This window comes from Rattus norvegicus, chromosome 2, assembly GCF_021556685.1.
Source record: "Rattus norvegicus strain SHRSP/BbbUtx chromosome 2, alternate assembly SHRSP_T2T, whole genome shotgun sequence".
Classification (NCBI taxonomy): domain Eukaryota; kingdom Metazoa; phylum Chordata; class Mammalia; order Rodentia; family Muridae; genus Rattus; species Rattus norvegicus.
In genome coordinates, this window is record NC_141535.1 from 113,482,040 (window position 1) to 113,502,697 (window position 20,658).

A 20,658-nucleotide genomic window follows, 5' to 3' on the forward strand; every position below is an offset into this window, starting at 1 on the left:
GGTGAGAACACACTGTCCTTGGGAAACACTTTTGCCCTGAAATCTGGAAGAAGTGCAGTTTTTTTCAGCTCAGCCTTCTGACACCAGCTCAAACTCACCCTTGGGGTTTCCCTCAGAATGAAGCCTCTAGCCTGGTCTCCTCCGGACCCACAAGTACACCCCCCACACATACTTCTAATGTTTCACTTCTCAGTCCCCATGGCAGAATTTCTATTATAGAAGTTATTTGCCTCACCCGACATCTTCTTAGTTCCTATGGCCATCTGACCAGTCACCAGGATACAAACACCCCAAGTCCTGAAGCCTATCTATTTGGGTCACTAGAACCGGGGGAAATACAGCATTCATAGGTTGGCTTTAAAGTATAGTTTGCTGGGCATCACCCCCAGAGATTCTGCATACTAATCTGAAGAAATATATATGTCTAATAAGTCAAAAGTCATTACGATTAGAAGGAGTCAGGATGTGGGTTGAGCCTGTCAACCTGCCAATCCCTCATTACCTGACCCCTGCAAAAAAAAATCATATTTAAGCCGGATAACAAGGAAAGATGCAAAACAGAGCTGTCTATTGATAGCAATTCAGTTGCCCACCCAGACATTTTATCAATGGGCCAATTATTATGCCCCTCTATGCACACACAGTTCAGTGGCTTTGTATTATTCAGACCCTGATTGTCCCTGCATAGTGGGAGAGGAGTCAGGGCAGGAGCGATAGATCTCCTCTGCCCTGCCGTCTCGCTCCACATTCTTACCATCCCACCCCTCCCTCTTCCCGACTTCCCAGAGAAGAGGGCCTTGACATCACGCACACACAATGACTCCTACCGTCATGGTTCCTTCCTTAAATGGCCCTTCAGAGATTACAGGGCACTTTTCTTGCGTCTACCAATCTGGCAGCTTAGCCCCTACGGACCTGTGTGGCCAGAGACTCTGAGGGTTGCCTTGAGAATCAACCACACTCTTCCAACCACTCTACTGCATCCTCAAAGGCAAGTAGCCCATCCCTGAGGACCACTGTCTTTTGGACTACACCAGCTTCAGCCATGCCTTGGGGACCAGTTGGTCTTGTCCTGGTCAGTAAACAGCTATTCTGCTAGCAAGCTGCTGGGTTGTCGTGGCATAATCGTCCCTGGTGGTCTGTGGGTTTCCAACTTGGGCCGCACCTTGGGTCCTGACAACCAGGAAAAGGAGTGGTCTACATGGGACCTACCCTCCCCATTTCTGGCTCACAATTCCCTTTTTTCATGTCAGGGTTGTTCTTTATATTCCAAGGAGAGGCACATGTGACTGCTGGATCCATTGTTTAGGGCCAATGCTAAAGAAACCATTTTATAACAGACCTTTGACATAGAATGGAAAGCAGGACCCCTAGTCGAGTCCCCAGACAAGTGTATCCTGATTAAGTAGAGACACGGTGGCTTTACAGAGTACGATTGGCTCCCTTCTGATGCCACAGTTCATTGTTGGCATTCATGACCCCCAGCACTAAGCCAGGCAGAAGAAATGCAAATGTCAGTCCTTAATGTGGTTCTGTCAGCTCATTGTCTGTGGAGGTCTAAAATACATTCAGAGTTTGGAGCTCTCAGGATGGGAATGCTCAGCTGGGAGTGCACAGGTAAGAATTGGGAGGATCCCAAAGGAATAAAAGAAGGGAAGATCTTGTCCTTGGGCTGGTGACATAGCCCAGTAGATAAAGGTGCTGACTGCCACACACATAACCTGAGACAATCCACATGAAAGAAGAGAACTGAGCTACCCTAAGATGTCCTTCAGCCTCCACTCATGCACCATTGCATGCAAGCATGTGTATACGCACACGCGTGCACACAGGCACATGCACACACATTCAAAACACAAATAGATAGATAGATAGATAGATAGATAGATAGATAGATAGATAGATAGATGATGGATGTAGATAGATAGATAGATAGATAGATAGATAGATAGATAGATAGATAGATAGATAGATGATGGATGTAGATAGATAGATAGATAGATAGATAGATAGATAGATAGATAGATAGATAGATAGATAGATGATGGATGTAGATAGATAGATAGATAGATAGATAGATAGATAGATAGATAGATAGATAGATAGATAGATAGATAGATGATGGATGTAGATAGATAGATAGATAGATAGATAGATAGATAGATAGATAGATAGATAGACAGACAGACAGACAGACAGACAGATAAGACATAAAACATGGAAATCATATGGATTAAAATAAAGCCACATGGCCAGTTAATGACAGATTCAAACTACCATAAAAGCCTGTCTCCAGGCCAGGGTCCCCTGTCCACACTGACAGTCTTGTCTGCCTCCAGCCTGTCTCTTCTCTTTTCACAGGTGAGCATGATCTTAACTCTGATGGTGCCCTATTATGCCATTGACACGGAGTCCCCGCTCATGGAGATGTTTGTGGCCCATGGCTTCTATGCTGCCAAGTTTGTAGTGGCCATTGGGTCAGTGGCAGGACTGACCGTCAGCTTGCTGGGTTCCCTCTTCCCCATGCCCAGGGTCATTTATGCCATGGCCGGTGATGGGCTGCTTTTCAGGTAAGGGGTCCTCAGGAAATGTATTCTACTCTGCTGCTCCTATCTAGGAGGGCCGTCGACTGCTGATAGCCATCTTGGTGACTGCCTTCCCTAAAGACTCAGAACCTTGCCAAAGTCTAGATTTAAAAAGCTCACACTGAAACAGACTCTCACTTGACCCTAAGTCCCTCAGTCCAGAACCAACTGACATGTGTCCTTCTCCCTCCTCTTATGGGGGTATTTCCCTTGTGTGGACTATTGGTCCACAATACTACATGGAAAGTAAGGGTACTTTCAGAAGAAAGAGCCCATCCCAGGGAAATCTTAGGCCTGACTCTGATCTGGCTTCTCTCGGCATAGCTACCTAGAAGCTGAAAACATTTAACAATCAGAGAGGAGATAAGATCCTCTGATGAGAAGATGGTTGTTGTAATGAAAACTGCTGTCTGAGGAACAGTTGTAAACACTGGTAGCTGGGTGCTCTGTTTGCTGTGGCCCCTTTGTTTCCTGCAGTCACTCTGTCTTGCAGATGATTCTACCAGAAATTAACATGTCTGGCTCTGAAACTCAGACTTCTAATTGTCTGAGTATTTGGCCAGCATGTCTCTATACACCACACAAGTATCTGGCTTCTGAAGGCCATAAGGTGTCAGATCCCCTGGAACTGGAGTTAAAGATGGTTGTGAGCTGCCTTTTGGGTGCCGGGAATTGAACCCAGTTCCTCTAGAACAGCCCATGCTCTTAACCACTGAGCTATCCCTCCAGCCCTGATGCTCAGACGTTTGATAGTAGCAACACTTTTGAAGTGCCAGCCTTTGGGTAGCCATGAATTGGTCCATTTTGCACAGACAAAACAGGACATGCCCCTATTCTTGATTCCCAGTGTTTACCATGGGAGGCCAAGTAGCTCCCAGCAATGTCAAGAGAGCAGGTTCCAAGCTTTATTTCTGCCACTAGCTGACACTTCCTGCTCCATTTCCTCTACTCACCCCAGAGGAGCTGCGTTTGTGGTGATCAAGAAAGGGACTGAGATGATATTGGTGATGGGGTGACAAATTTACACAGCCATAAGGTTTTTCCTGCCATTAAAAAACAAACAAAAAACCCTAAGAGGAAAGATGTTGTGGGCCTAGCGCACAGTGCTATGAGATTCATAAGAGAAATGAGGGGGAATGGAGGGGGCGGGGCCAGAAGAAGAGAGAGGCGGGCAGGAGAGGAATGGAGGGGGCGGGGCCGGAAGAAGAGGGAGGAGGGCAGGAGAACTTCCTTAGGGCTCACCAATCAGCTGCCGGAGGACCCATATTTCAGCCACCTTGGCTGACCTCATCTTCAGGTGGACTTGAACCTGTGTCTATGAGCTTCTTATTTTACCAACTCCACCTCTGTACCTTTGCTTGCAAGGCCTTGTCCCTCAGGTTTGGAAAGTCGGGTGTCTTTTAAAGTATCACCTTCAAAGATTCTGTTGCCGTAGGCCTTGTGAGAATACTCATTCCCAACAAGCATCAGAAATACTTCAGATTGAAGATCTTCCCCGCTTTGGCGGGCTTCCGTGTAGGTTCCTGACATACCTCCTAGATTCGATCATCCCTTCTTGTCACATACTGAATAGGACCTTCAGCTTCAAAAGAAAAATGTCTTCAAACCATGAAATTAAATTGAAATCTTTTTTAAATTATTTTATTTATTTACATCCCAACCAAAGAGCATACACAGGCTGGTCTGAGGCCCCCAAAACATATGTAGCAAAGTTCTGCCTTCTCTGGCCTCAGTGGGAGGATGCACCTAATCCTGTAAAGTGAATTCTTTAATGATATCCCCTGATCCAAACTTTGAGAATGGTGTAGCGGGCAGAGGTAAAAACAGGAATTAATCAGAAGGGCGGGGCCAGGAGGAGCTAACCTCAGCAAGCTGTTGACGTTGCAGTTCTAACATACTGGTATGTTAGAATCAGTCACCACAGGTGCTATGACCCTTAACCCTGTGCCTGCACCTTCCCTCAGGTTCCTGGCTCATGTGAGCTCCTACACAGAGACGCCAGTGGTAGCTTGCATCGTATCAGGATTCCTGGCGGCTCTCCTCTCCCTGCTGGTGAGCCTGAGGGACCTGATAGAGATGATGTCCATCGGCACGCTCCTCGCCTACACCCTGGTCTCTGTCTGTGTCCTGCTTCTTCGTTATCAGCCTGAGAGCGACATCGATGGTTTTGTCAAGTTCCTGTCTGAGGAGCACACCAAGAAGAAGGAAGGCATCCTGGCTGACTGTGAGAAGGAAACTTGTTCTCCCGTGAGTGAAGGGGAGGAATTTTCCAGCCCAGCCACCAACACCTGTGGGGCCAAGAACCTGCCGTCCTTGGGAGACAATGAGATGCTCATAGGGAAATCGGATAAGTCCGCCTACAACGTCAACCACCCCAACTATGGCACCGTGGACATGACCACCGGCATAGAAGCCGATGAATCAGAAAACATCTATCTCATCAAGTTGAAGAAGCTGATCGGACCCCGTTACTACACGATGAGAATCCGGCTAGGGCTTCCAGGCAAAATGGACCGGCCCACGGCAGCGACCGGGCACACAGTGACCATCTGCGTGCTCCTGCTGTTCATCCTCATGTTCATCTTCTGCTCCTTCGTCATCTTTGGCTCCGAGTACATCTCAGGCCAGAGCTGGTGGGCCATCCTTCTGGTTGTTCTGATGCTGCTGCTCATCACCGTGCTGGTGTTCGTCATCCTGCAGCAGCCAGAGAACCCCAAGAAGCTGCCGTACATGGCCCCCTGCCTCCCCTTTGTGCCTGCCTTTGCCATGCTGGTGAATATCTATCTCATGCTAAAGCTCTCCACCATCACATGGATCCGGTTTGCGGTCTGGTGCTTTGTGGGTAAGCGATGTCCTCTGGAGCCTTGGGCGTTCCTCTTTTAAGGTCTTGAGCAGGCTTATCCCAACATTATGCCCTAACTGGATAAGACGCCTCCATCGGGCTGGTTCTACAGACCCACGCTTTCTTCATTGGTCAATAAAGCCAGTGACCCCTGTTCCGCCTGATACGCTCTTGGAAGAACGATGCCTATCAATCCATTACTTCATTAATATCCAGTCACTGATATTGCGTGTCAGCGTGTGAGAATAATTAGTGCCAGAAAAGGTTTGCTCAAAATGAATACCCATTTCTTAAAGGCATAACATTAGTAGAGGGAGATATAGTAGGATGTGGGGGATGGTTGGCTAGACTTCTATCTTAGAAACTAAAAATTCTGGTAAATTATAAAAGGGTTCACTGATCTTAATATGACCAAATTAAACTTAAAGGTCAATTACGGTCTAATTTTTTAAGTAAACAAAGTGTGAGCCAAGTGTGGATTGGGGCATTATTTTTCCAACACAGCTTTTATCACGGCACCATTTTACATCTGTCAGTTCACACTGGCTTTTGTCCCCCAAGGTCCTTATGTTGCCCTGTCAAATGCCAACAGAAGGTGTCCATCATGCGCCCATGCTTGCCGACCTCTGTCTGCCATTAATGAGGGGCCTGACTCTGTTAGAGCCTCTGCCATCTTCTGATGCAAATGCATGCTATTCTCAAAACTCACTTTCACTGTCTTCAAGAGCCCCAGGCCTTCCCAAGAAATCTAATGGGACTTGTGGTCTGTTTGTACTATACTTTTTTCTGTATTGATTCAGTCTGACCGTTGATGAGGTGGCTGGGGGTGGATCAGTGATAACTTGAGAGGGGTATCTAAGCACATTTTAAAGTTCGTTTTTTCACCGCGCCTGTCCTTGGTAGCCCTGAGGGTTCCCCAAATATTTAGTGAAGGAGCTTTGCAGAGCAGGAGAGTTATACACTAAGCATTCCCTGACTAACAAAGCAAGAGAAATAGCCATGGATCAGCTGGTCAGGTTAAAGTAAGCATTCACATTGGTTAGCAGCCTGTCCACTACTTGAGACCAGTGTGTGCCTAGAGCAAAGCACCTGTGGAACGTGCTCAAGAAATACCTCTTAAATGATAATGACGTACTTCTCAGAGGAGAGAAAAATGAGAGTTGCCAGAAAAGCACTTGGAAAAAATAGAATGTGGGTGGGGCCTGAAGGGAAGATGTGGGTGGGGCCTGAAGGAAAGAAGTGGGTAGGGCCTAAAGGGAAGAAGGGGATGGGACTTGAAGGGAAAATGTGGGTGGAACCTAAGGAAAGATGTGGGTGGGACCTAAAGGAAAGAAGTGGGTGGGACCTTAAGAAGTGGGTTGGGCCTGAAGGGAAGATGTGGGTAGGATCTGAAGGGAAGATATGGTTGGGGCCTAAGGGAAGATGTGAGTGGGACCTGAAGGAACGATTTAATGAGATGGAAGTAGGAAAAACAGCAACCAAAAGAAACGGCAAGTTTTTCCAAGAGTCTAACTCTCCAGGCTACATTGTGTCTTCTCGGAGCATTTTATCCCAACTTTTCCCTCTCTATTTAGTCCTCTATTAAGTTTCAGTCGGTGTTCTCGAGAGGACTCCCCACTGGCTCATTGATATTTTCTCCGTCTGTTTGCTTTATTAACACGTTCTCATCTCTCTTCACACGTGTCTGCACTGTAGCTAGCCAATGGGAGGGCTGCTCTAGGCAGAAGTGACTGAAGTAGGTAGAAAGATTTTAGTTGTGTGACTGTCAAGTGAATGAAAACAGATCTCAACCCATGTTCACAGGCTCACTGAACAGGCAAAGCTGGAGGGGCCTCTGCATCCAGAACAGGGTGGCCCACAGCCAGGTGCCCACCCCATAGTTTTAGAGACTATTTACATGAGCTTTGTAGAACATTTAATAAGTCTACTCTTCCCCTCCCCCCCCAAAAAAAAACCTTCCTGTGATTTCACAAATGCTTATGCCTAGGAAGACACTAGAGGTCAGTGGTTCTCAGTCTGTGAGTCACAACCCTTTTGGGGTCACATACCAAATATCCTGCTTATCAGATATTAACATCACAATTCATAATCCTGGCAAAATTTCAGTTATGAAGTCACAATGAAATAATTTTATGGTTGGAGGTCGCCACAACGTGAGGAACTCTATTAAAGGGTCACTGCGTTAGGGAGGCGGAGAACACTGCTATAGATTTTTTTTTTATTTAAAAAGTGAAACAGTAAAGAAAAGATCATTGATACATATACACAAACCCTTTGTCTCCTAGGAGTAATTAAAAATACAGCGCTATTTACAAGTTATTGTGAGGGCCTTGCCTCACTGTTTAAATCTCATGGCAATCTCTACTGTACAGATAAAGAAACAGTAGCTTCTGCTTAAGGGCCCACAGCCAAACTCTGCAGACCTAAGGCTAGCACTCTGGGGATGGGGCAAAACAAGTTCAGAGTCCCTTATCAGGGCCAGGACAGGGCTTGGTAAAGTGTTTGCCTGGTAAGAACAAAAATCTGGATTTGACCCCTAGCACCACAAACAAACCATGAGCTTCTTAAATTAGAGTCCCCTACCATGGCCACTATGGTAATTACACCACCTGTCACCACTTCTGTCCCACTCATTTTACGTAAGATTAAACTAACACTCCAAAAGGTCAGATAACCGAAGTTAGTGGCAGAGCAGGTTCTTGAATCCAGAATACCCATGCTTTAGTTCTAGGGTTCAAATCACCTCACCACGTACCTCTGAACAAATATTCTTATTTGATCTGAATATTTGATGTGGCTAAAACCTGACATTGGCCCTGAATTCCTGGTCATACCCTATGTGCAGGGTCCTGGGCCTGGGTTAAGAGTCTGCTGCTACTGCTGTCTTGAATTCCAAGTAATTTCTGAACAGGAAATTACCAGGCAAGCATTTTCCTTTTTGCACAGAGTCTCACAGACTTATAACGGAGGATTCTATATCACATCCCTGGTTCCCATGGCACCAAATGGCCCCTTTGGCACCGAGCAGGGCCAGGTTCAAATAGAAGCCCTTGTTCTAACCTTGACTTATAAATTTAGAAAATTTGTATAACTTTGCAACGCTTTGGTTTATTCAGCCATGAGAAAACGATGGAGAAAGTACTAAGAAACATTTATCTCCAGAGCTCTGAGTCACTCATTGTCCACCGACCTGGGCAGGCTGGCTCACACAGCAGCACACAATGGGAACCATCCCCAGCTCCAGCCGCCTTGCTTGTTATCAAGCAGAGGAAAACACCCCGAGCGTCGTCAAGCATGGAGTAGGATTTTAGAGCTCAGCTAGGAAATTTTTAATGTGCAGCCAGGTTTTCAAAAATCTACAGTCTTCTGAATCAATACTTCCCGAAATGTCACCTCAAACCAGTGGTCCTAATATCAAAGGTGGGCTAGCTGGGATGCAACATAAGACTTAACCATCTAGATGATTCTAATTCACGCTCAAATTTGAGAGCTGTTATGGAGAGAAGACAAACAGGGAAGGTAATCTAGTTACCAAGTCTGTTTTGCAAAAACAAGATTTTTCCTATATAAGTATAGCTTTCCTGTAGCCCCAAATTGAATTATAAAAATACTTAATGATCTTACACAATTACAATAAATATCCCTCCTCTGGATTGATGAGGCTCCCAGACCCGGGCTGTTTCTTCATGCACACTGCAACTTTCCTGGGAAGAACAGTAGAGATATTTTTAAATGAAGCTTCTTATGAAATCAATTGCTTCTTGACAAAATTTCCCTGGTTAACAGCTGAGTCATAAGGGGATGACGGTGTGTGCTCTGTTATCTAGCCTTCTCGAAGTGAATCTTAATCAGAGGATTTGTAACAGTGTTTTGTGAGCTTTGACCTTCAAAAGAACATAACTCACTGAGCCCTGACAAGATTTCCCGGCACTCCCTTTCCATTAGACAAGAGAAATGATACAAACAGTAAGTGTGTATTAATCCCAACAAAGTGAGCCCGAAGCCGAGCTCAGCTTCTTTCTTTCCTCTGAGGGGATGCAGGCTGGTAGAGCATCTCCAGGGGTCAAACACCATCTCGGGAACTGTGACATACTAGGGTGGGAGCATGACAAAGTGGAATGCTCCTGGGTCTCTTTCAGGCCTATCCCCCGTCCCCTAGGCTCCTAGAAAGAATTCATTATCAGGTAGCCTAGCTCACAGTACCTTTCCCATGAGAACAGCCATGTCTTTATTTATAATTTATTCAATCCTTCTGAGGAAGATGGTCTTGTCTTTACAATTAGAAGATAGGACTAGGGATTTGGACAGTGTGCTTTATGCCAGGATATAAATGTTCTTTTCTTCCTCCTGTTTGTTTGTTTGTTCATTGAGGCAATGTCTTTTATATCCAAGAGTGGCCTCAAATTCTCTATGTAGCACCAGAATAACCTTGAACTCCAGACCCGCCTCTCCCCACCTCCTTAGATCTAGGATTACAAGCGTGCTGTCCCACAGTTGTTGGGTCATGCATTATTAGTGAGCAAACGTGGGGTTTTGTGGGATTTTGTGCTCGGTAGGCAAGCAAGCATTCTCCCAAGTGAACCTAGTCCGGGTCCCCAGGTGGGAGGAAGGGTGCTGGGCTGCCCGAATTCTTGATAGTATGTCCATAATCAATCAGGCTGACACATTTTCTGGTGGGAGAGGAGAAAACAATGAGCTATTCAATGTCAGTCATGCTCAGGAGAGTGAAGAACAAGTCATGTAGGCCTCACAGGAAAGCCACAGGGATGGGGGATGCTTAAAAGGAGATCCTATGCAGAGAAAGCTGGCCTAAGGTACTCCGTCTACAGAGAGGGCAGAACTCTGGACACAGGCAAGCATAGAAAGAAGGGCCAAGGGAATCAAGGGGCTCTGCCTCCAGACCCAGGCAAAAGAATGTCAGGAGAGTGAACAGTGGAAGAGGTGGAGGCCCTGGAGCCAGTACGTGGGTACGCATGGAACTAACTCCAAGCCTTTGGCTTCTGTTCTCCAACACTGCTGGTGAGATCCACCCACACTGTGACTCGTATTGTCATATTGTGGTTGCTGACTAGCCTTCCACGCCACAATGCGGGCTCCACTCTGGTCACTTGTTAGGTTGTTTCCATTTGCTCCGGATAAATCGGGCTGCGGTGAATATTCTTTTACAGGTCTTCTTCAGTGGACAGCGGACACATTTCTCTTGAGTCTCTGTGCGCTGTGAGACTACTAATTCATAACATTGGGTTTCTCACTCAGTCATCAGCCGTCACACGGCTCAGATGAAGACAGGGTCCCCTGACTTACAGAGGAGACACTGACTTCACATTAGACCAACCGCAGGGCCAGAGATAGAGCCCCTCCCATCCAGCCTGCTCCTCCTGGTCTCACCACATTAAACAAACCTCACTGTTATTGCAATCTATAGGGCTCATGGCGGTATGTAAAAAAATAATCGGGAAGGATAGGAGCTGGTGGGGATTGGGTGGGTGGGGCGTACACCTTCTCTTCGCGGACAAATCTCCTGCTCCTGCACCGCAAAGGTCTGTTTTGGAAATCTGATCCCGGAGCAGTCAAAATAAAAAGCCCTTTGGGCATAACGGAGTGCCTCTGCTATCTGCTGCGGGCAGGGCTTCCTGCTGGAAAGCGCACCCCAGGAAGAGGTTGCTCCACCCAGCCTGGGGTCAGGTGACCCACCTTCTTTCAGCCCAAGTACAGAGCTACAGCGGACCAGGCGCTCCCTTGGGACTCGAGAGATCAGAGACCCAAAGTTGGAGCTGAGTTCGTGCCTGCGGAGTTGACAGTCTGCTCTTACTGTTTATCTCCCACCCCCACCTTCCACCCCCCCCCCGGTCTCTTTTCAGGCTTGAGTTTCCTTGCAGCTTTGCCTCCGTAGGATGTAGGGTGCCTCCCCAGTATCCCACCCAGGCCTTTCACTTGAAGCTTTGGAGTCATGTGATTAGTTTGCCCAGGGTGGAGCCACATAAACTGCTAAGTGTTTAGTTAGCTGGTGCATGGGCACCCTAGCATCTGAAGGCAAGTTCAACAGAGTCCCTTCCCTGGAGATTCCGAAGTGGGGCGGGGACAGCCCCTCATCTTCTAGCAGGAACAGTGAGCTCCAGGGCTGTTCCAATGCCTCATTTGCTGTGTAGTTAACTTCTCTGGACTGGCATCTGATACAATGAATATTTGCGAAGAGCTTTAAGATCACAAAGTATTTATTGCATAAGGAAAGTCCATTCATTTGCGATGGGGGGAGGGGGGGGATGAGTCTTCATCTTGTCTAGCCTGACCTCCCCCAGGTACCTTCTCCACCAGGCAACTTCATCTGGAAAACAAGCCAAAGCTTCCCTTTAAATATTTTCCTCCGCTGATGCTGTCAGAGGGCACGCGGCCATTACCTTGCTAAGAACTAGTGTGTACCTCGCACCTATTTTTGAACTGCCAATAGGCTCCCGTGCTTTCTACTGACCACTGTCTGTCCTAGCCACATCGGACACCCCACCAACACCTACCTGAGACATCTCCAGCTTAGCAGCAGAGCCTCCAGGACCCTGTTACCACACAAGCACTTTCTCCCCTCTGAGGTCAATCGCACCTGCCATTAGGTAATTGATGATAGATATAACACACACAATAGGAAATCAGTAATTTAAAGCACATAAGAAGCAGCAGAATCAAATAGTCAAGTAAAGTAAAATATCACATTCATTAACTAGCAACCTTATTCCATATACATGCATATAAAACTTTAAATCTGGGTTCTGCATATGAGAAAAAACACATTACCTTCTAGGCTGGCTCTTATTCAACGAATATAATAATTTCCAGTTGTATTCCGTTTCTTACAAATGTCATGGTTTCATATATTTACTCTCATAAAAAAAAGTGGGCCACATCTTCTTTATCTGTTCGTTCCTGGGTGGACTTCTCTAGATGGTCCATGCCCTGGCTACTGCGATTGGTACTGCTCTAAACACAGACTCTCTTGTGTCTCTGTGGTGTATTTACTTGGAACCCTTGGGCTAAGTACTCACACTGGTGTAGCTGGGTCGTGTGGTAATTGTATGTTCCGTTTCTGAGGAACCTGCAGGCTGACCTCCACACTGGCTGCACACACTGACATTTCTACTAACAATGACCAGGGACTTCCCTTCCCCCACCAGTATCTGTCATCATCTATTTCTTTGCCTGTTTGTTTTATTTTCTGTGCATTGGCGTTTTACTTGCATGTTTGTGTATTTGAGTTGCCAGATCCCCTGGAACTGGAGTTAAAGACAGCTCTGAGCCGCCATGTAGGTGCTGGGATTTGGACCTAGGTCGTCTGGAAAAGCAGTGCCCTTAACTGCTGAGCCATCTCTCCAGCCCTCCCCCAACACACACAACGTCTCCCCTTCCCCTATCCCACTGTCATTTATTTTCTTACTGATGGTCATTCTGACTGGGATAAAATGAAAACCTCAAGGCAGTGTGCTTCCAAGCTGGCTAAGGATATTGGACACTTTTTCAAGTCTTTCTTAGCTACTTCTGTTTCTTCTTTTGAAAACTGTCTAGTCAATTCATTGGTACATTTACTGACTGAATTATTTGGCGGTTTGGGTGTTTCCTTCTGTACATCTATATGTATCTGATACTAATCCCGTCTGATGTAGAGTCAGCAAAGATCTCCATTTTGTACAGCCATTTTGATTTTAAGCTTGGTTCTACTTCTAGCGTATGCTAATAGCCAATCCAACCTTCAAAGGGAAAAGTTTTCCGATCTATGAATTTTTACTAAAGAATATGATACAAGCCTGGTGACAGTCCCAAGTAAAACTGTCCCCAAACCACTCACAACAAAGCTGTCATCAGAGTAAGAGGGTGATCTCATATGGCGGGGAAGGTGTGTTGTGTGAGTAGTAATGTGAGGAATGTTGAACACTGTTGCATGTCAGTTAATATGTTAAAATAGTACTATCCTACAATGAATATTGAAATATTTACAAACTGCCTAGGGCAGGGGGAATTTGTTTCAGTGTAATCTAGGAGGGAGGCAGGGGAGTGGGCTCAGGAGCTGGATGAATAATATGGTGGTATTCTTTGCATTTCTGTATATTCTTGAAATACTTCAGAACAGAAGGCTCGAAATCTCTGGGCAGGTGACTCAGTGGTAGAGCACATGCCTAATATGTTCAAAATTCTAAATCGACCCCCTAGTACCACAATAAAAAAAGTGATGTTCGAGAACGCAAAACTGCTTCCCACAGATGTCAACCTCATCTGTGTTCTCCAGAATCTCTCCTGGAAAATGGAAGCTGTAGGAGAAGTCAAAACCTACAGAACCCAGGCAAGGAGATATCTGGAAGTGTTGCTGTGTGTCTGCGTGTGTGCATGCGCATTTCTGTGTGTGTCTGTGCGTCTGAGTATGTGTGCCTATCTGTGTCTATGTCTGTATGTCTCTGTCTCTGTCTGTGTGTGTACACGTGAGGCATATATGTAAAGAACAACAGTTGACTGCCACGTCTTCCTTGATTATTTTTTACCTTAACTTTTATTATTTATTTGTTTGTTTGATACAGACTCTCTCTTTGAACCTAGAGCTCACCAGTTTAGCTAACCAGACTGGCCAGCAAACCCCAGAGATCACTTGTCTCCATCTCTCTAACTCTGGGGTTCTAGGCATGTGCCACTGGACTGGCTTCTTACATGGACTCAAGAGATCCAAATTAGGTCTTCCTGTTTGTGCACCAAATACTTAACCAATTCACCCATCTCTCCGGTCCCTACTGCCTTATTTTCTTCTATATCCCAGTTCCCTGCCCATGAGACACAGTCCATCCTTCTCTGTCTCTGTCCGACTGTCTATGTGTGTGTCTCTCTGTCTCTCTGTCCCCCGTCTCTCTGTCCCCCTCACTCCTCTCTCTCTCTCTCTCTCTCTCTCTCTCTCTCTCTCTCTCTCTCTCTCTCGTAAGCACGTGCACACACACTCACACACACACACTCACACCAGTACACACATAGCATTTTAAGTTCCTGGAGAGACAAGTACTCTAACCTGACTGTAACCAGAAGACCTGGTGTGCAGTGCTTTGGGAAGGGTAGTTTAGGTGACTCGGGATTCAGAATTCCTGAGGTGGCAGACACTACCTTGTGCATCTTTCTCTACGCAGCTGAGAAGAGAGGCCGAAACACAAAGCCCTGCTTGCACACAGCAGGCCTTCAGCCTCGCTGTTTACTCCTCCACACAAAGCCCTTGTTTATGTGACAGATGGCAGTCCTCCCTCACCCTCTGCACTTGTTCCCTCTGGTGCTTTGTCCTCTCCACTTTTTCGCTTCTCCCACCTTCTCTCTCTACTTCACACCAGTCTTCCCAAATTGACTCAAGGGCCAGGAAAAGAAAAAAAAATGCAGACAGAATGTAAGATGCTAGATGGTTCTGTGCACCCAGGCCGCCTGAATCACTGCCCATCACAACACACATATTTGAAATGTATATTGGCAAGGAATAGCGAGCCTTTGTAACTGTCAGGGATGCCACAGCAAACACGAAAAGACCCATTAGCGTATCTGTGGCTGGTATGTATTATACATGTTCCTTCCAGGCCTGGCATTCCCAAAGAACACATAGACCTAACTCTTACTGAATATTTACTACAGTAAGTGTATCGTCAGCCAGCTTCGGGAGGGAAGTGTGAAGGACTGGGTGTGTAAAAGACCTTACCCAGCGAGAAGGCTGACTCCGCCCCCTGCAGAACCAAGCACGGCTCCTAATGTCCGCAGCCTCTGCTTTTCCAGTAAAATGAAGTCATTGGTTAGGTTCTTCACCTGTAGTGTCATCTCTGGCTCTATTATCTGTGATGTTAGAGCAATTACATCATGACCTGTAACAGGAGTCTACCTAACACTCACGTACCCTGCTCTGGGAGAAAGTGTGCCAGAACAAATGTCACCCAGTCACATTGATCCGCGGAGGGGCAGAGATGTGGAAGCAAGGGAAACAGAAAAATGTTCAGTTCCATAGGAGAAAGAATCACCTATAAACTGGGTCGGGGGCAAGGGGAGAGGATTAATGAAGCAGGGGTAAGGGGCAAGGCTGGCCCCCAGCCTGGATGTTCAGGAGAAATGAGGAACAATGAGAAACTGAGAGCTGTGCTGCTGGTCCCACCTAGCCACGTGCAATCCTCGGTTCCCAGGCAGGCTTCAAGCCCGCATTCTCTAAGCACGCACACCCTGGCCTTTTAGTGTGAATGGGGGTCTGGTTCCACACAGAGTAATAACGGTCCTGGATAGCCTCCTCCACTCCGCCCCCAGACAATAAAGGCTCCCCCACCCCCACCCAAAAAGATCAGGCTATTTGAGCCCAAATATCTACATCTGCAAACGATTAACTCCAAGCTTTACCACCAATTAGGACCATAAATCTCTGCTTACTTTGGCTCCTGCAAAGTTGATTTCACTGACTGGTGGGGGGCTGGAAGGGATGGGAGAAAGTCACTTGAGACAAGGGGGGAGAAATCCAAGCTTAAAGAGACGGGCTTCAGATTCAAGATGGAGCACAAGTTCTCAAGGGCCAGAGTGGGAAAGCTGGCTGGTTTTGCCTTCTGAGCAAACAGCTGAGCAGGTGGCCAGGGTCAGCGGAGACAAAGGAGCTGCTGCTGCTGCTGACAAGGGATGCGGGACCTCAGTGTCCAGACCATGGCCCCATTTTACCCCAGGTTGTCCACTAATCACTCTGACTCACAGGGACAGGGGTTGGTTTTGTTTGTGTTTATGGTTTCTTTTGTGTGTATTCCGTGTGTATGTGTGTTAAGTATGCTCAATGTGTGTGTGATATATGCACAGGTGTGTTCCTGTGCTCACACCTCTTAAAGAACATTTAGGGGCCAGCAGAGTACATCCCGTGCCCTGCTCCATCTCCCTCTACCTTATTCACAGAAGAGAGGGTCTCTGGCTGAACTGTAAGCAGAAACTCAAGCAATCCTCCCATTCCTGTCCCCATCTCCACTTTCACCACACAGGCACATGCATGGCCACACCAGCGCTCTCTCTCTCTCTCTCTCTCTCTCTCTCTCTCTCTCTCTCTCTCTCTCTCTCTCTCTCTCTGTGTGTGTGTGTGTGTGTGTGTGTGTGCGCGCGCGCGCGCGCGCGCGCACGTGCATGCACTGAGATGTAAACTTAGGTCTTCACACTTAGAAGCAGGTACTCTTGTTCAGCACGTAAGCCCTGCTTCTCACAGTTTACAGAATAGAAGGCCGACAGGGTAAACCATAGGTCCAAGGTTATGTCTGTTAGAATGGTGGAGACTGGATTTAAACCCAGGTCCCACACTCTTATAATAGGTCCCTAAACCTTGCCTTTACAAACTCTGGATTTCAAGGGCATTTCGAATTTAAAAAGGAAGCTAATATGCTTTTCAAAAATATCGAAAGGGATAAAAAATATAAATAAAAATGTCCAATAAAAAATATCGAAAAGGAACATTAGCCAGGTGAAGGCTGTTTTACCAGTGAAATGAGTTTCCTTTGGTTAGAATGAAGTCAACGCAGAGACAGTACACCAGTCTGTGTTCATCAGGAATCCTGATTCATTCAGTTAACACACATTAAGGGCCAGTTTTTGCCCAAGACTATACACTAGAAGCACCCAGTGCAGATAATCACATGACAGATGTTGTATGGGTCATAACAGTTGCTTGTACCACTAGGCGGCCTGGAAGTCCACACGGAAGAAAGAAACAGCTTAGGGGTCAGAAATAGAAATTCCATTGGTGAGTATGAAACACGAAGATAAAGCACATATGTCTATGGCTAAGGGCAGAGCAAGTGCCAGGGCCTGACATGGAGGCCGGGGACAAATGTTCTGAGATGGTTCCGATTTTATGGTGGTTTGGGCAGAAGGTTTACATGCAGGAAAGGCAAACCTGTAACCACAATAAGTACCTACTCTAGTAAGAACAGTGCTGTCCTTTCCACAGAGAAAGTGGTCCAAAGTAGTCAACCTGCCACCAGGTCCTGGAGGGTCACCCCAGGGATTAGTGCCGTACCTGAGGCTCAGTGTTGGTCTCTGCTGGTGGCAGATCTGGCACACAACAGCAGGTGCTGTCAGGTCAGCGTTGGTGACTGGAAGTCCTTATTGTTGAGCCCATGCATAACCCCCATCTTGGCCACCATGGCCCCTTTGTTCACAGGTCCATTGAGCAATGACAGGGATGGCTGGGGAAAGAGGCTGACCATCCGCAGAGCGGGTCATCCTACCCATTTGATTATTGAACTCCTCCTCAGCTGAAGTTTTGATGAGCATTTACGTGGGACAGGAGGGTCTTTACATCCTTCAGCCATTTGCAGAGCTCTCGCCACAACTTCTTCCCCACATGTTGTCTTTCTCACTTTCCAATCGTGCTCTTTCTGAATCTCTGACCAGCCAGTCCATCCGCTACAGTCAATCAGTGAACGATTGCACATCCAGATCCAAAGGCAGCACAATGGGTGTCACTGAGCCTGACTCAAGCTTTCGAAACCTCGAAAGCCTCCCCCAGTGACACATTTCCTCCAATAAGGCATCTCCTAATATTTTCAAACGTTGCCATTTCCCAGTGACTAAGCATTCAAATCTATGAGCCTTGGGGCCATTGTTGTTCTAATGCCCACAGGACTCCCTGATCTGTAAGTACAAACCAGGGCAGAAGATGCAGATCCCTGGTATGTAGCTCTGTGAGAATAATGACAGGGAGAGGAGGTAAGGATGGGAGATGAGGGCTAAGGTGACTGAAAGGCCAGATCCTGTCTAAAGAGGCAGCTATCTCTCACTGTCAGTCAAAGCCTGACCCTCTAGGACGAGCAAAGACACTGCCTCAGAACCCTCCACGGAAGCTGTAAATTTGGGCTGCGATTCCTCAATGTTACTCTGGCTTTGTTGTTGACTTGCTTTCCTTTACCGAGACAGGGTCTTACCACTCTCGCCTCGAATTCCCGCCCTCCTCCCTCAGCCTCCCCAGTGCTAGGATTGTAGATATGCCCCGCCATACTCAGATCTGCCAGTTTTGTGAAGGCTGTGCCTCTTGGTGGGTGGCCTATGTTTGTACCTGTGTATACAGAAGCCAGAGGTCAACATTGGGTGCCTTTCCTCAGGAGTTGTTGATTTGAGACACGGTCTTTCACTGGGACCAGATATTCAGGAGTTTAGCTAGGGTGACTGGCCAATGGGCCCCAGCAATCTGCTTGATCCTACCTCCCAGAGCTTGGATTTTTAGCGAGGACCACCGTAAGGGGCCTTTTATGTGGACTCTGGGGCTGGAAAGGGCGTTAATTCAAGTCTTTTCAAAATGTGGTAGATCTGAGAATGTACCTCACCCCAGCTCTAGTCAAGTGTGACCTCCCCAGTGACTCCCCGGACCCCAAAACAACTGCTTATTCATCGTGCTTTTCCCCTCCCAACAGGTATGCTCATTTACTTTGGGTATGGTATCTGGAACAGCACCTTGGAAATCAGCGCCCGAGAGCAGGCCCTGCACCAAAGCACATACCAGCGCTACGACGTGGATGACCCCTTTTCCGTGGAGGAGGGGTTCTCCTATGCCACCGAGGGCGAGAGCCAGGAGGACTGGGGTGGGCCGGCTGAGGACAAAGGCTTCTATTACCAACAGATGTCAGATGCGAAGGCAAACAGCCGGACCAGTAGCAAAGCGAAAAGCAAAAGCAAACACAAACAGAACTCGGAGGCCCTGATCGAGAATGACGAGTTAGATTGCTCTCCTGAGTAAGGCGCAGGAGCCTAGAGAGGGTAAATCAGCCTGTGTTCTAGAAGGTGGAAACTTCTTCCGACTCTCATTTCACAAACCCAGCCTTCCCCAAGGTCCATCCCCAGGCATAATCTGTCATTTGCTGTTTCTGCTGTTCAGGGGAATACCGTTGAAGGGTTTTACCCAGGGCCCTTAGCCAGCCCTCTCGTTAAAAAAAAAAAAAGTCAAAATCAAAAGACTCCACGAAATCCTATGTTAGTGAGACGTCCAGCCGATGGCAGCAAATGTTCGCTTTGCAGGATGGGTCTTTGTGCTTCTTACTAAGATGAGGAAGCTTCCTCCACCCAAGCTGAGAACACAGCCCCCCCACCCCGGAAGGAGTCATAAAGGTGGCTGAGGTGCAAAGCAGTTGTCAGCCCTGCCAGAGCAGCCCTGGGAGCTCCTCTCCCAGGTCAGTAGGTCAGGCAGTTCCAGGACTTTCTCTGTCAGCAACACTGTGTCCTTACATCTCACCTCCCCCTAAACTAACCAGGGAAGGGACCCAGCCTTCTCCTTACTCACCAAAGTTCTTACGGTTTCCAGACTATAATTTCAGGATCCAGAAAGGATAGAGGACACTGAGAACACATTCCCTCATAAAACACCCGTGTAGACACAATAGTATAGTGAGATACACCATCGGAGTTCCAGGGGAAAAAAAAAAGGAAAAAAGTTTAGATAGCAATCTTTTGCAGAGGTCGGAAAGGCATTGGCAGACAGGAACTGTCTGTCATGCGTTCCCTTATACTAGACTTTAAGCTCCTGTTGCTATGGTGACAGGGCAGCGGTGGAGTGTGATGCCGTACCTCTGATATGCCTGGAATAAGTAGGCTATTTGTTTTACAATCTGATAAAAGTCTTTGGGGGAAGAGGAAACTCAGCCACTGAGATCACATTGCAAATCCTACTTCATATTTCTAAAATTATAAAATCTGCAGAGAGAATTTTTTTAAGCTAGGCAACCACTTGGCTTGCTGCAGCTGCATTGAAAACAGAGGTGCAGAGGCCAGGGACTTAGGTCATTAAGCTCAGAGAGATCACTTTCTCCTATGGACCTCATGCCTCTGAAGAGCCCGCTTTTAGAGTGTTTTTCCTGTTCCTTCCCAAAGTATTTTCACAGAGCCCCAGAGAAATGCCACCTGGTGACATTTAAGTGTACGCCACGGACAGGATGCATAGAAGAATTCCCCCAAAACAGGATAGGTGAATTGCAACAGGAACAATGTGTAAGTTACATCCCCTGACAGCCATGAATCCTATGGCTTCAACGGCCCATGCATACATGTATATGAAGATAATTTTCCTCATAATAAGATTTTTGTGAGAATTTTCTCAAAAAGTAGGGCAAAAAGCAAATCCCCTACCCTCTTTTTCTCAGTTTATCATCTCCCAAAAATTCTCCTAAGGATCAACGAACATTCTCCTCTTTTCTTTCTTAAAGTCTGAAGCTTGTGCTTTCTTAGCATGCACTAGAGTTC

The 20,658-nt window shown here is 46.9% G+C and overlaps 1 protein-coding gene and 1 long non-coding RNA gene across 2 annotated transcripts in view; one reads left to right on the forward strand and one right to left on the reverse strand.

Moving 5' to 3' along the window:
* Slc7a14 (solute carrier family 7, member 14) overlaps positions 1-19,389 on the forward strand; it is a 105,861-nt gene extending 86,472 nt beyond the window's left edge. The window contains 3 exon segments of the mRNA NM_001438269.1: positions 2,362-2,570; positions 4,550-5,427; positions 18,840-19,389. Coding sequence (NP_001425198.1) covers positions 2,362-2,570; positions 4,550-5,427; positions 18,840-19,162 — 1,410 coding nt within the window. The 3' untranslated portion in view covers positions 19,163-19,389.
* On the reverse strand, positions 11,625-12,345 carry LOC147996203 (uncharacterized). Its single transcript, XR_015671509.1, has 3 exons — positions 12,214-12,345; positions 11,940-12,022; positions 11,625-11,752 (listed from the first exon to the last, which is right to left on the reverse strand). It is a non-coding gene; the product is annotated as an uncharacterized LOC147996203 (long non-coding RNA).
* Positions 19,390-20,658: the final 1,269 nt, after the last annotated feature.